Source organism: Nestor notabilis, unplaced genomic scaffold, assembly GCF_000696875.1.
Source record: "Nestor notabilis isolate BGI_N333 unplaced genomic scaffold, ASM69687v1 scaffold3729, whole genome shotgun sequence".
NCBI classification, from domain to species: domain Eukaryota; kingdom Metazoa; phylum Chordata; class Aves; order Psittaciformes; family Psittacidae; genus Nestor; species Nestor notabilis.
This window is the reverse complement of record NW_009944898.1, coordinates 22,625-34,920: the sequence shown is the minus strand read 5'-3', so window position 1 is coordinate 34,920 and position 12,296 is coordinate 22,625. Positions and strand designations below refer to the sequence as shown.

At 42.2% G+C, this 12,296-nt stretch overlaps 1 protein-coding gene across 1 annotated transcript in view; it reads right to left on the bottom strand.

The window, feature by feature from the left end:
* INTS9 (integrator complex subunit 9) overlaps nt 1-12,296 on the bottom strand; it is a gene marked incomplete at its 5' end in the record, with an annotated part of 35,006 nt that overhangs the window by 2,181 nt on the left and 20,529 nt on the right. Inside the window, one exon of the mRNA XM_010022631.1 lies at nt 1,671-1,769. Coding sequence (XP_010020933.1) covers nt 1,671-1,769 — 99 coding nt within the window. The remainder of the gene's footprint in view (nt 1-1,670; nt 1,770-12,296) is intronic.

Here is a 12,296-nt window from a genome sequence, read left to right as displayed (position 1 = left end):
TTGTCTGTCAACAGGAAGGGGGAGGCAGGGTTAGCATGTGCAGCGGTAGCTGACCTAGCATTGTGTGTTGCTGCACGTGCAGGCACAGTGTGGGGTTAACTAAGCACTTCTGAAAGACCATTTCATGGAGATGAAAACCAGATTCCTATAAAAAGAACAGTGAGGAAATTATCATGTATAACAAGTCCATGTGCCATGTGCCAGGGTAGTTAGGTTGGGGAAGTCTTTCCCAGTGAACAAGCAACTCAGACCCTGGGAAAATGGTACTTGGAAAATTTCTCCAAAATTTTGGCAAGACGATTTGATAGGGATGCATCTGCATGACACAGCTAATATGCCTGAAGCAACTCCAGTGCTATGTAGCACCCTGTACTCTCTAGGTGACAGACTGGTCTCCTTTCAACTCGATCTTTCCCATCATGTAGCATCATGTCTGAACCTGCTGTGGTGATGTCCCTGTGCTTCTTTTGACAACCAGGGAAGGGTGCTTTTCATCCTCATGAGAGAAATGCCGTCTGCAAGGCTCCAATTCCACAAGCAGGGATGCACTGACTCACTTCACAAACCCCACTATTTTCCCTTTAGCTGGTGTGCCTACGTGCATGCATAATGTTACTTGTGCATGAATCATTCACATGGTTCTGTGTTCATAGAATGAGTTTTTGGGGCCTGTCTACACACAACTTCTGTAACTCCCAGAGGCCTCAGGCTCAGCCAATACTGACAGATACTGTTGTGCTGGCTTACCTCCATCCATTTATGAGGGCTCTGCATTTTAAGCCTAGGTCTACATTTATTTGGCATCAGGGATCAGAGCAGAGAAGAAAGTAAATGAACAACACAAAGGAGAAAGTGGTCTCAGATTAACTGCATTGCAATACTTCAATTTTTTCAGTGTTACCTAGTGTTTCTAGAGAACTGACTTGGAAAAAGTAAGACTGTCTGCTGTACACCGATATAAATCCTTCACTGATCTTTACGTCCCAGCATTAAAGACATTGCCATACTGGGCCCTCTTCCCAAGTGCAGCTCAGCTCTGCTGCCCAGTGGGAAAGGCAGCATCGTGCAGTGCGGTTTCACCAAGTTCTCTGCATGCTTATGCATCAAAGGAGAAAGGGGAGCAGGGCATCCGCTGCTAAGCAGGTCCACCAGACATCGTCTCCTTCTGCAGAGCACTAGTGCCAGGAATTGCAGTGTCAGACTGAAGGGGGTGGTAGGAAGAGAGCATACACTCTTTATACAAGGATGTGCAACCTGTTTCTTGGGGAACAGGGCAATTTAAGGAAGACAGTCCCTTCACATGTCTGATGTTTTAGGTCATCTCTCTCCTCTCACCCTCAGTTCTAAGTCCATGAGAGGATAATGCTGATTCTGGCGTATGGGTTATGGAGGACAGCAGAATGATTTGTAGCCTCTCTTCAGGAATAATCTCGTTTCCCTTTTTATCTTCACCAGGCACGTGGCCAACAAAAAGAGGGTAGAGATTTATCTGCATCCCACTCTGCACTCTAAGTGTAATTCCTCACTCGCACATGTCAGGACAAAGCATCTGACTGTGCTCCAGTAGGCAAAGAGTTGTTGAAGGGGTTGTCTCATGAGAACAGCTGGGGTCCCAGATGGCAGGAAACCCAGTGTAAGGATATTTTTCTCCCTTTCCCATTATACTGTACCTGCAGCACATGCTTGTTGTCTTTAGTATGCAACACGGCAGAAACTGTTGCTAAGGAAATACCGGGCTTAATCTCCAAGGGCACAAGTGAATCTGCAAGCTAAAGCAAAAGAAGGATTTTGTTCAGCAAGTGATAATTTCAAACTTTGTATGAATCCAGCTGTGATTTAAATTGGCAGCATGGTATTTTTAAACACAGACTAATGAACTGTAAACACAAACCCACTGATACAATGACAAAGCGCTCCTCTTACCTGCTCAGCCCTCCTCTCAGCTCTTAAAGCTACAGACTTTCATACTGCTATCAGAGCAGCATAAGGTTTTCAATAACCAAGGCAAGTCTCAAAAAACACAATTAAAAGGAATCCTTGTTTAAAAAGACACCTATTAATTCATTAATAATTTTGATTAGTAAAACTCATAATCTAATTTGGCATTGCTTATTATGTTTGTTATCTTGATGGACAGTGAAAAATCCAAGTCGGTTTCCCTTCAGTTCCTTACTGCTGCAGCATTCTGACTGGGAAACAGCTGGAAGAGTTTGCCCCTTAAAATCCAGTGGCTCTGTTGACTGGTTTGAAATTTTTCCTTACAACACTGTTTAGAAATCCTGCCACTGCCTTTTCTATAATTCCTCTCTGAAAGAAATAAAATTTAGTCTTGTCTCCATCCTTGAATTCAATGGCAACCTCCCAAGCCCCTCAGCACAGTGGGTGTTGGCAGTGAATGTGGAGTGGGCAGTACTGCACCTGCTGAGACTTGTGGAGGTTGGCCAACTGGAAAGCACCTCTCCAAGCCATGTTTCCAAAGGAACGCTGCAGAAAACAGTGCTCATGAACACAGGAGATTATTCCCTTTTTCCCTCTGAAGCAGTTTTAGATGACAATATATTGGCACCAGGTGCCCTGGAGTCCTGTCCATGACTTCAGCCAGGATCTAGTCCTAGATAAAGAGGTACCTTCACACCGCAGGGGCCAGCAGCCCGAGCTGTCTCTGAGTATTCCTCCCTGTTATTCTCTGTGGACCTGAGGGCCAGGATGCATGAAGTGTGTTCTGTGCCTGTGGGGAAACCCTGCAGACTCACAAAACAAAAATGGGTAAGATTGCTCATGCATTATACCTCTGGATGGGAAGGCAGACTTTTTAGTTCTGAGAAGTAACACCTAAAGGGACAGAATCCACTTGGCTGTTTATCCTAACAGTTGTACCATCAACCCACCCACAGCATCAACCCATCTAATGCAGAAAGAGCCTCTACAAGATGACCTTCATCATTCCTTTTCATCTCCAAACACATAGCACCTCCAGTTGGAGCCATACATTAAGAAAAGCTTAACCTCCAGGTAAAGGAGTTCTTTTGAAACTTCAGCCATCTACTGCAGCAATTCCGCAGAGCAAAGCTCTGAAGAACCAGCTATCACCATTGCCCTGCCAGCAAGGCAACACCAGCAGGCTTTGAGCAACCTGGTCTAGTGAAACGTGTCCCTGCCCATGGCAGGGGGGTTGGAACTGGATGAGCTTTAAGATCCCTTCCAACCCAAACCATTCTATGAGTCATTCTAATCTTTAGATTGCCAGATGCTCCCATGTATGAAAAGCAGGAGTAGAAACTGAATGATTTTAGAAAAGCATCTATATTCCCATTTTGTAGATAGCGCACCTGAGGCAAAGACCATCTAGTGAATTTTTAACAGGATCCAAACCAGGAGAGGGATGGAGCAGAACAGCTGAACCCTGCCACTTCTCAAGAGATTTCAGATATTAATACTTTACTGCTGAGTACTCAGGTCTGCTGTAAATTATGATTATGTAGGTGATCACTGTATTACTGCAAAGCTCTAATCCTTGTGAATATAGAAGCTACTGAATTAGACTTCAAAAAGCAGTCACTACTGGCCTAATCCTTTTGCCACTGAAGCACTGAGAAGGCTTTTCTGTTTGTTGGCTTCAATGGCAGCAAAGTTCAGCTACTTCTAATGACTTCTGAAAATCTTACCTACTGCTATTAAAGCTGCAGGAACCTTTTGAAAGCACCTCCTTGAAATAAAGCAGTTGGATAGATGACTGTGTTGGAAACACACAGACGTTTTAAGGCTGCATTCAAATCTCCTAAATTTTACACATATTCAGACTTGGTGAATCTTAGAAATCAAAATTTCATGAAGCAATTCAGATTGCTGTCTCTCTGGGATTCTCTTCAGGATCTTTAAAGCCAGCAGTTTGAACACAGCCTTTACAGTTTGTTATTGAAGGCTAAGAGAATGAAAATATAATGATAATCATTGCTTCAGATTTCCCCTAAGACCTAAAAATAGTAACACTTGCAGCAGCGTGGTTATGCTGCACTTTGCAGTGGTCGCAGGCACTTTCCATTCCCACCACCTTCCAGAGGAGGATCAATACGAAATGGGCTCTAATGAAGAATACATGGCACAATGACAAGCACTGTAAAGAGAAAGATCCTTAAAAAACAGCGCTGTTTAGAATCCAAGTCTTCCTCAGCTAGTGAAATACTTTTGATATTAACATTTATATAGCTTTTAACAATACAGTTGGTGAATAGCAACACTTTAATTATTAAAAGTCAAACAGACAGTAAGGCAGATGTTAATTTTTATTTTCTCTAAGATACTGCTTTATCCCACAGCCCTCTCCATGTTGCGGCCAATCCTCTTATTATAGAAGTTCACTGACCCAAACCAAAAAGGTCATTTAATCACAACCAGTAATTCACCCACCAAGACCAGACAGCAATGCTATACTCCCTTCAACTGACCTCCTACACACACAGATCACAGAACTCTTCCAAAATGCTGGATTAAAGAAACCCTTTTCAGAAAGACAGCAAATCTTGTCTATACTCCAAGCAATGGCAACTCCACCATTGCCTGTCACAAGCTGTTCCAAACTTCAATTTTCCCTGCAGCTAGGCAACTGTGTCTTATTTCAAGGTTGAATTTGTCCAACTTTCAGTTTCTGGATCTTGTTATGCCTTTGTCTGTGAGATTGAAAAGCCCCCCACTATGCAAGAATAAATGTATCTTCCTTCCAGTCATTATCACAAGTCTAATGCCACATGCTGGCACCAGGAAAGTCACGAAAACAGAGACACACAGCACTGACAACTAACATCACATTAATCAGTCTCCTGCCTGTGGATAGGCACTTGGACTGGCTTAACACAAACTTGCCTGTGTTATGTGTACTGTGTATTTCATTTTTTCAATCCTTTCTGTTAAGAGAAGTTTAAAACAGAGACCAACCAAAACCCAAGTCATTGAATCTCAGTAGTCCGAAATGGCAAGTGTTGATGTGAACCTTGTAATGGCTGAGGGAGAGAAGAGTCAGCTTGGGATGTGCTGCTCCTGTGATCAGTTGTCCATCTATGCTCTTACAAAGCAAAGACATTTTTACCATAAGCTGCAGTTGAATCTTTTGTCTAAGATTGCATTTTACACAACAAAATGAGATCTGACACATACTATGTGAGTCCAAACACTGTTGTTGGTCAAACTATAGTTATTTATAAAGAAGAACAAAGTACATGGGTTAGGTTTCTCTGAAGTCTCTACTAAGGCTTCACTGGGGACAAGTCTCCCTAGGCTTAAGGTCACATGCTGTTCTCAGTCACCAACCCAGAATCCTTGCGTTGGTAATGAAGGGCTGAACAATAACTGAGGATAGGATCTGAAACTCTTAAAAGTAAAAAAAAACACCTGAGGCTGAATAAGCAGTGAATAAAATCAGGAGAGAACCAGAATTTTAGCACACATGGTCTTGGTCTTGTGGATGCTTTTCCCAGGGACAGACATACACCAGCTAGTATTTTAACATCTAAGCTGCATGACCTATTCATAGATTTTGGGACATCTCTCCAAACTCCCCCCCCTTCCCTCTTCACCTAGTGCAAGAGCATTTTGGTAGAAAGACTGACCCAGCAAGGAGAGGAAAAGTCTGAGTTGAGTGAGGTGAGCCAGACTTTCACCTTCCAGGGCTGCAGCAAAGGGGAACAGACAGGAGCACAGCAAAGCTTATCAGTAATTAAAATCTCCTTAACCCTAAAGATCTGAAATTCACTGATGTGTACACTACATTATAGCATGTGTATTTAGAAATGGTCACAGCTGGGTTTTTACATCAACATTAAATGTGTATTTTCCATATTTGCACACTGTGCATAAATGTATGAACTCTGCATTAGAGGTAGGAGCCAGTGTTGCAATTCTGGATCAAACCAGAGAAATCAAAGACATGAAACACAGCTGTGAAACCACTGGGCAGAACAGACCCATTGTGAACTCAACACATTGCAAGTCCTTGGAAAAAAATAAAGAATAGAGTTGTAATGCGTTCCTTGGGACAGGGATCAGTTCTGTTCAGTGCTTGTGCAATACCTAGAACTCAGAAATTATACTCAGGAGTTCATTGCTAATGCTACTGTACTGCAGTAATCAAGTAAATGAAGAAAACTTTTTAAAAATCATCAAAAGTGGATCACTTGTGACTAACACAAGAGTTTCCTCTGATAAGACAACTGCTGGGGGAATTGGGGCAGCCACAGTCTGTGTTTCAAGAAACACTATCAAGGTACCACCATGGGAAATTACAAACTGGATTTCCACAGCAGCCCCGAGGTGGCGAAAGCAAAGATATTCCCAGACTGACCCCTAAAGGGTCAGTCTTGAGCCTTCTCCCATCCAATTTTTATTAATGACTCAGTACCCAATGAAGAGCGTGTTCAGAAGGCCTCACTGAAGTTTGTAGAGGCACCCTCAATAGAAAGAAAGATCAGACTATCACAGAGGAAGAATCAGATGACCTCAAGAACTGGAATGAGAAAACCAAGATGAAATTCAATAGTGTGAAATGCAAGACCAGGGACTGGGTTAATACTGAGAATTTCTGCTGTGAGTTGGCAGCTGCTGTAAACGACAGAGGTGAAGAGTCCAGGGGCATTAGTTCATCCCGTGAGAAATGAGAGTCACAAATGTGACATGGCCATGAAAAAGCTAAATGCAGCTCCAGAAAATACCAGGTAATTCTAGCAGAGATGAGCTATTGCTGTTATATGGGGCCTAGCAAGATCTCATCTGAACTACTGGTAAATTGTGGGTAATTTAAGTTCAAGTAAAATATTCTGAAGCATAGATTAGGGCAGCAAAAGCTGTCTTGTAAGGGGAAACTAAATATCTTTGCTTGTTTAGCCTGGCAAAAAGAAAGCCAAAAGGAGAATTTGATTACATAAACACCACAGGGAAAATACCAACAAAAGGGAAAATCTATTTATGCTAAAACATGATGTTAAGATAAGTATGTGCAGAACAGCCATGAATAAGCATAAGCTGGAAATTAGGATGTTTCTAGCCATCAGAGACAGTGGGGGTTTGAACAGCATTCTAGTGGGAACAGCAGGAGCAAAAGCCTTCATAATTTGAAGCTGGTGCCTAACGTTTTTTGAAGCACATTATAAACACTGTTACTAACTGCAGCTGTGTTCCGGCCATGTAACCCATAAGGGCACTCCATTTCTGGGTGGAAATGATTGCTTATAGCCTCGGAGCTTGCCAGGTATGAAGAGACTCACAGTCAGATCCTAGCCCTTAAAAAAGATGCAATTTGTATGCGACAGAAAAATATTCTCTCCCATTTATTAGAGAAGCCTAAGAATTTTGAGATCTGCCTGCCTTCAGAGGGAGTCCACCAGGGCCCAGGGAACAGAGTTTCACAGAGGATGTTACAGTAAGTAGTCCTCAGCAAAATCTGAACGGACAACAACCTGCCTCATCCTCCATCTCTCCACTCGCCTTGCTCCTCACACACATCGAATCTAGTTTTGGGATGCAGAAAAGCATCTTTCCTAGCGTACCTTTAATAGGAAAAGGGTGCCCAAATATTCCACATGCTTAAAAGCTGTGTAATAGCCCTTTCACAAGCAGGGTTGACCTTATAATCAATCTTTATAAACAGAAGAAAAAACATGCTCTTCATCCTGTCACTGTATTTGGATGGCAATGTTAGGAAAGGAAGGCAATTTACCTCACCTCCTACCTCCCTGCCTCTTCTTATCCCTTCACTATTTAAGTACCAGGAGCTCTGTTGTCACTTGAAACCAGACACAGAAATGCACAAGAGGTTATGGTGTGGGCGGAACTCCCAAACAGATTCAGCCTCAGCTTTATACCATCTGCTAAATCAGGCAGAGTCTGAGTGCAGAAAGTCTGCAAGTATCAGATCCTGCAAAGGAAACAAATAGATATGTGGTCAAACACATGCACTGAAGGGGAAAAGTCTAAAGATTTAAATATGCCTGTGGAGTAAGCATTCATGACCAGCAAGCATATTAAACAAGGCACAAGCATGCTGCAGGCCACTGTGCAGTACAACGAATTTGAGGAATTTTTGTAATGAGACTTAAAGGAACAAAGGCATTTCCAACAAAGAAGAATAAACATCTGAGAACCACGGGCATCTATATAATCATTAGTGGGTGATCTGAGTCATGTCTTGTTGGAGCTCCAGCCCCAGATTTTACACAATCCAAATGTTTTAAATGGGATGATTAAGTTGCTAAACTAACCCTAACTTAATAGATCTTTCACTCTCTGTGGGTCTGCTACAATTCTCTCTGGAGCAGATTTTAAAGTCTCATTAACTTCAGTGGATGAAGAATCATGCCATAAATATCTGAAGTTCTGATACTATCGCTTGCAAATGCCTGCATCTTAGCTTTACTCTTCCATAGAGCCAATATCCAGTGGAGAAATAAAAAAAGCTGAAGGGGTAGTCCTGCAGTTTTGAGCAACAAAACAAACCTCTACTTTTCCATGTACATGTTCCATGTTCAACTAATGGACCAGGGCTCCCGATCAACATGCTGAAGCCTGGAAATCCAAACAAAAATATACATACTGACCAACCAACAAGAAATAATCCTGGGTGGGAACATAAGCAGTAGTCTCAGTACTAAAGCTAAGTACTGGCTTTTTGCCAATCTTGTGCCAAGAGACAGTTTTACAAAGGTATTTAAGAAGCGTAATGAAGTAGATTTATGGCTGTTTAATGAAGCTCTTCCCCAGTGTGCTGCATAGCCTGGGAGCAGGCAGGAAACAGTTGTTTGAGGAATGTACAAGAGGACGGTGGAAGCCAGAACCAGTTGAAGCAGAAATAAGCCTCAAACTTGAATGACAGGTAGGTGAATCAAGGACATAAACATCTTCAAAGTAAAGGCAAAGCCACTTACAGATGCAAAAGATGAGTAATTTGAAAGATATGAAAGGACATCAATCAAAATATAAAAAAAATAGTAACCAGTTTAAGGGTCAGAAGTCAAGTCAGAATGTGATGTTGTTGAAGCTGACTGGGAAGAGGTGTGTGGCTAGCAAAGAGCGTTATCTTTCAGTCAGCCATCAAAAATAAGGGAGAAACAAACGTAGATATTAATGTGGGCAAAGGCAGGCTGGGAGCAGCAAAGCAGATTCGAGTTTCATCAATCTAAATAGGGCAACATGTGGGTAAGACCAACCAGAGAAAAGGTACAGAAGAAACAACAACAAAATGGTAAAAAAAAAAGCAAAGGAAATGAAAGGCAGCACATTCAAAGCAAACAAAAGAGGGGAGGAGGGAGGAGAATTCTCTTTAGAAGCACTGGAGGCTGAATGACCAGGAGACAAGAAACATGGGAGTGAGGTGGGAGATGTTTTTAAGAAGAAGGGAACAGCTGATTGCTTTGAACACCAATGACATACATCAGAAGACAGCAGACTTCAGTTGTTATGGCTGTGCCTAAGAAAAGGTTGGTAAAAGCTGGGACAAGAGTAGTTTTGGTAGACTGTCAAAAGGTGAAGTCAAACTCAAGAATAAGGGAGGGACTCCAGGCAATCTTACAGTCAGTGGATTCAGGGAGCTGGGAGCTGAAAGGATGAATGACAGCAGTAGAAGCAAGCAGGCGGGTTTATTTACTTTATAGTGAGACTATGGAATCTTTATACAAGGGGGAATAGTCAGAGGAAAAGGATCAGAGAGATCAGGAGACTGGATAATGTGGGGTCACCAAATTAAGTTGAGAGTTAGAAGAAAGACAAAAATCAAAAGTCTTCAGTCCCTGAAACGTGAAGGAAGTTGGAGGGGTAAGATGAAAGCTGTGTTTTGCCTTTCTTTCTCTCAAAAAGGAATTGGCAAGATCCAATGTAGAAAGATAAGTCAAGACAGGAGAAGGGTAGGGTGGAGTGAAAGCTACGCAATTATAATGGGCTGTCAATTCTTCTCTGCAATAGTTCCTTATAATTTCACTTCATGACAGGCTGTGCGTTGCACATTCACACTCTCCTATACTGGCCTGTGTTCTGAAGAACTTGCAAATAGAGTATTTTAAACCACAAAGCCCTCACTGAAGTCAGTGTGCTGCTGAAATCAAGTGATCCGCACCATTGTTCAGCTGTAATTAAACTGGAGGCACATTATTTGCTCAAATACTACTGTTTAATTTATCTGTTTGCTCCAGAAGGTGTTTTCCATTTTGCCATCATTCTCCTGTGAATAGACAATGCCTACCCAATTTCCAGGAAGCAGTCTTTTTCTTGATTATTTTTTTAAAGTGAAAAGCAGATGCTGAGAAGAACAAATTAGTTAAAGTGTAAAGGTTTCCACAATCCCCCCGAGAGCCATTCCAGCCTGGTGCCTTGGGACTGTTAAAACCTCTCTCTAAACAAAAGCTGCTCCAAGTGTAAATCTCATTAACATACAACAGTCCTGCTTGACCTGACTTTGCTCCTCAGTGAAGTGATTGAAATGTAGACAAGCTCCAGCAATATAAATTTACTCTAGTCTGACAGGCCAGAATCTGAATCACTCCAACAGTTTTGGAAAGGAAATTTCACACTACCATACCATCAGTCTGTATTGACTGAAACCACGCTGAGCCAATTGTTTGATTTTCAAAAGCTTTAAGAATCCAGACAGAAGTTTGAGCACATGTCCATATCTGAGAAAGGGCTGTGGGTGTTAGGAGAGGACCCTGATCAGGGCTTCATTGAAGCAGACATTCATTTATGAGGCTTTTAGCAGTACTTTAGACACAAGTCCTAACCCTGGAGCTCATGTAGCAATTACTTCTTTTTCCAGGGTAAATTCAGTCATTCCATTTTTAGCTAACATGGTTTTGACAAATAACAAGCCTTTGCAAAGTTTGCTAGGAGCTATAAAACACCCGTTTCAATTGCCACTTGGGCCTTCACAGAACTCCAGAGCTAGTGGTACTCCATGTGAAAGGAATGCCCTTTCCTTGCAGTATAGAAATTCCTGTATATTCAGGCATTTAGGGGGGTTAGCATCAAAGGAAATACAGACATCTTCTCCCATTTATTTCAAAACCAAACAACGATCCTTGGGATTGACTGCTGTGACTGGTTACATAGAATAGGAGAGATGACATAGTGACACTTTGCAGCAGTTACCATCTATGCTGCTAAGTCTCAAAGATCAAAGTAAGAGAGAACGTGGGGAACAATGTACCATCCCTCCCATGCTTTATCACCGCTCTGCAGGTCAAGCTGGAAGCAAAAAATGGCCTCCCACAGTGATGTGATGAAGCCATGCTGAAATAGAGATTGTCCTGGAGACGCAGTCTGTGATCACTACAAAGTTGGCATTGCTATTTCTCCAACAGGTTCCTAATCCTAGCAAGGTCTAACTCGCAAAGAACTCCCAGAGGCAAGCAAACACTATATATCTAACACCAGTGGGGAAGGACAACAGCTTTCCTGAAAGTCTCAGAGATTATCTGGTATACCGATTTTTTTGTATCGTATTAAAGTCTTTTCAGTAGTATCACTACATACCAAGCAGATTTTTGCAGCAAGTTGGTAAGTTCAGCTTTGGAACCAGAGAGAATACCTGGATGTGGAAAATCACTTAGTGTTTCTGCTCCCTGAGCACAGATAGCTTTGAAATTAGGACTCCTGGGTGAATAGAATTTGATGTTATTTGTTAGAGGGAAAGAGGGACATTTCTGTCAACATTCCTGTCTGTGCAGCTTTCTGCTCAAACTCTCCAAAGTTAAGAGTGAATTCAACAGAAACTAGCTCTCATCTTCTACGTGCTATTTGCTGCCAGTTCCCAGGTTGGTGAACATCACATTGTCTACAGTGCATTTTCCCTCCAACATCCCAGCAGTTTGGGAAGTGCTCTTATTTCTACGTACTGCTTTTACCTAGCGGTATAGGAGGAATCCATTCATTTCAGTGACAGACAACACCTAAAAACTACTGGACATTGGGTTTGAGAAATGGTGAGCATTTTCACATTAATAACTGGCAATGAGCCTGAATCCACACGGCCTCTTGAGCCTCAAGTGTAAGGGATCTTGCTGCCAACAGCTAAGCCAACAAGAGAAACACTGACTTGTTTTCTGATGCAGTCTAGCCACATGAGCCTTTGGATTAATAAGCTTTGCAAGGAACTATGCAGTCTTTAGTGTCCTTTCCAATGTGAGCTGCATTTTGTTGTTTAGACTTTGTGCTGATCACACAGGAAGACTCTGACAGAGCAAGAAACTGAACCTGCCGCTCCCACAGACCAGCCATGCTTTTAGAGAACCCTCCCCCTTGATAGGAACTTCAAAATGTCTGAG